Source organism: Electrona antarctica, assembly GCF_951216825.1.
Source record: "Electrona antarctica genome assembly, chromosome: 7".
Lineage (NCBI taxonomy): Eukaryota > Metazoa > Chordata > Actinopteri > Myctophiformes > Myctophidae > Electrona > Electrona antarctica.
In genome coordinates, this window is record NC_136812.1 from 22,522,620 (window position 1) to 22,524,709 (window position 2,090).

Below are 2,090 nucleotides of genomic sequence, written 5' to 3' on the forward strand. Positions count from 1 at the left end.
AATGTATAATAAGAGCACTGTTTACCTATAATATGCTGTTTTCACTGTTGCTACACTTAAAATGTAAAAGTGTGATGTGAACCCATACATAGCTAGTAGTAGTTATGTATTTGGCAATGGCATACACACTGAGGTATGAAGTTTTTTTAAGTAAAATAAAAACACTGTTAAATTAAACTGCAATTAAAATGTTGCCTGTCATTTTATAATGGATGATTTACTTAAACGTCTGGGTTTCCGAGGCTACTGGAGTGGGCATGACCTTTGGGCAAGTAGAAGTTAGAAGAACATGACCTGTACTTGCCCGACGGGCAAGTGCCTCTGAGACCTTAGTGTCAACCCCTGAATGTGACATGTACGTGTTTACCTGTTTCCACAGATAAAATGCTTTCTGCTATAGTTAGAAGAAATGCTTTGACTGCTCCCAAGGTACGTGTGTTTAGCTCAGTTAAATGCTTGGATCATTCTAGGGCATGTTTAATCTTAGGCAACAAAATGTACATTTTCAGAATATCTTTTGTAAAGATGTTACCTGTCAAGTCATTAATTAAGTGTGTGTGTGTGTGTGTGTGTGTGTGTGTGTGTGTGTGTGTGTGTGTGTGTGTGTGTGTGTGTGTGTGTGTGTGTGTGTGTGTGTGTGTGTGTGTGTGTGTGTGTGTTTAGGTATGGAGGGCCAGTCCTCAACAAATGTCCTGGATACCTGCCTTGGAAAGAATTCCTGATGGTGTATCTAGTTCCCTGGCGCTCTGTTGGGCTTCATCAGCCAAACTTCCCTCTAGGATTAATGATGCTGGTTTAAAGACTCATAGTTTGGCTCTTATCAGTTTATTGAGGCCTTCACCCTTCCAGAGCATCCAGACTCGTGCTGCTCCTGGTTCAGTGAGGCCTTCACCCTTCCAGAGCATCCAGACTCATGCTGCTCCTGGTTCAGTGAGGAGCTGAGGACACAGCCTTTCCACACTTCCGCAGTGTGGTGGAAGAAACGGCAGCAGCCAGAGCCTCCGCCCAGAGAGCTTGATCTTCTGCGTTATGACATGAGGGACATCTGGAAGAGCCCCAAACCAGCAATGTATCTGGGGCTCGCTGGGCTCATCCCCTTCATCGCCGCTCCTCTAATAATGGCCTCGACGGAGATCTACCTCCCGCAGTTGGCTTACGCACAGGTAGCGTATGGAGCGTCCATCCTTTCCTTCCTGGGCGGAGCACGCTGGGGATTTGCGCTTCCAGAGGGCAGCCCAGCGAAACCTGATTGGATTAACTTGGCCAATAGCGTGGTTCCTCCACTGCTGGCCTGGGTGGCTATGCTGCTCAGTGACAGTATCAGTCCAGCAATCATCACCGTAATCATGGGACTTGGAATTAGCTTACACTACGACCTCTCTCTGCTGCCAACGTACCCCAGTTGGTTCAAAGCATTGCACTCCATACTTACCATTGTGGCTTCTTTCTCCCTGATTAGCACACTTCTACTGAGTGGAATTTACCCAGAGAAGACTATTTTCTGAATTAGGCCATTTGTGCTCTTCGAAATGTACATTTTATAAGGGTGAAAGGGTGTGAACTTTGCGGTTGACTGTCAGACTCCAGTTGAAGATATTTGACAAACTATTTCTCCCACATCATATAAATGAACTGGAAATGTGAAGTTGGTGCCATTGAATCTGCCATGGAATCCGAATTAGAACAAGAAACCCTGATTAATACAATATAAACAATTATCCTTCTTTTCCCCCCTGGCTTCTCGATTTTATTGGCCTGAACATCTAGTATTGTAACTGAGCACATCCTTGTCATACGTGACAACGGTTCTTTTAATAGGACAAGAACAGGCATTACATAAGATCTTAATAGGAGTAATCAGTGCTTACGGTGTTAAATGGAGTTGGTACAACATAAGTTCAGGAGGAAGACCACGCCTTCAATGATAAATCGTTGACTAACACTGCTCCTCCTCAATCTACCCTAAGCTCCATCCTCGGCCAACTTCCTGCAACACTCTGTGATCAATCACCATGGTAACCCATCCAGTACCTCCCCTCGACTTATCTACCATGGTAACTGATAACCTTCCACCCAAACCCCTCCCCTTT

General features: G+C 45.0%; 1 protein-coding gene across 1 annotated transcript; it reads left to right on the forward strand.

The window, feature by feature from the left end:
• Window positions 1-384: 384 nt before the first annotated feature.
• On the forward strand, window positions 385-1,660 carry LOC306926175 (transmembrane protein 69-like; the record flags this gene model as incomplete). The annotated part of the gene is made up of 2 exons (XM_079505438.1): window positions 385-429; window positions 825-1,660. The coding sequence occupies 2 exons, from the start codon at window positions 385-387 to the stop codon at window positions 1,503-1,505; spliced, it is 726 nt and encodes a 241-aa protein (XP_079361564.1). The 3' UTR covers window positions 1,506-1,660.
• Window positions 1,661-2,090: the final 430 nt, after the last annotated feature.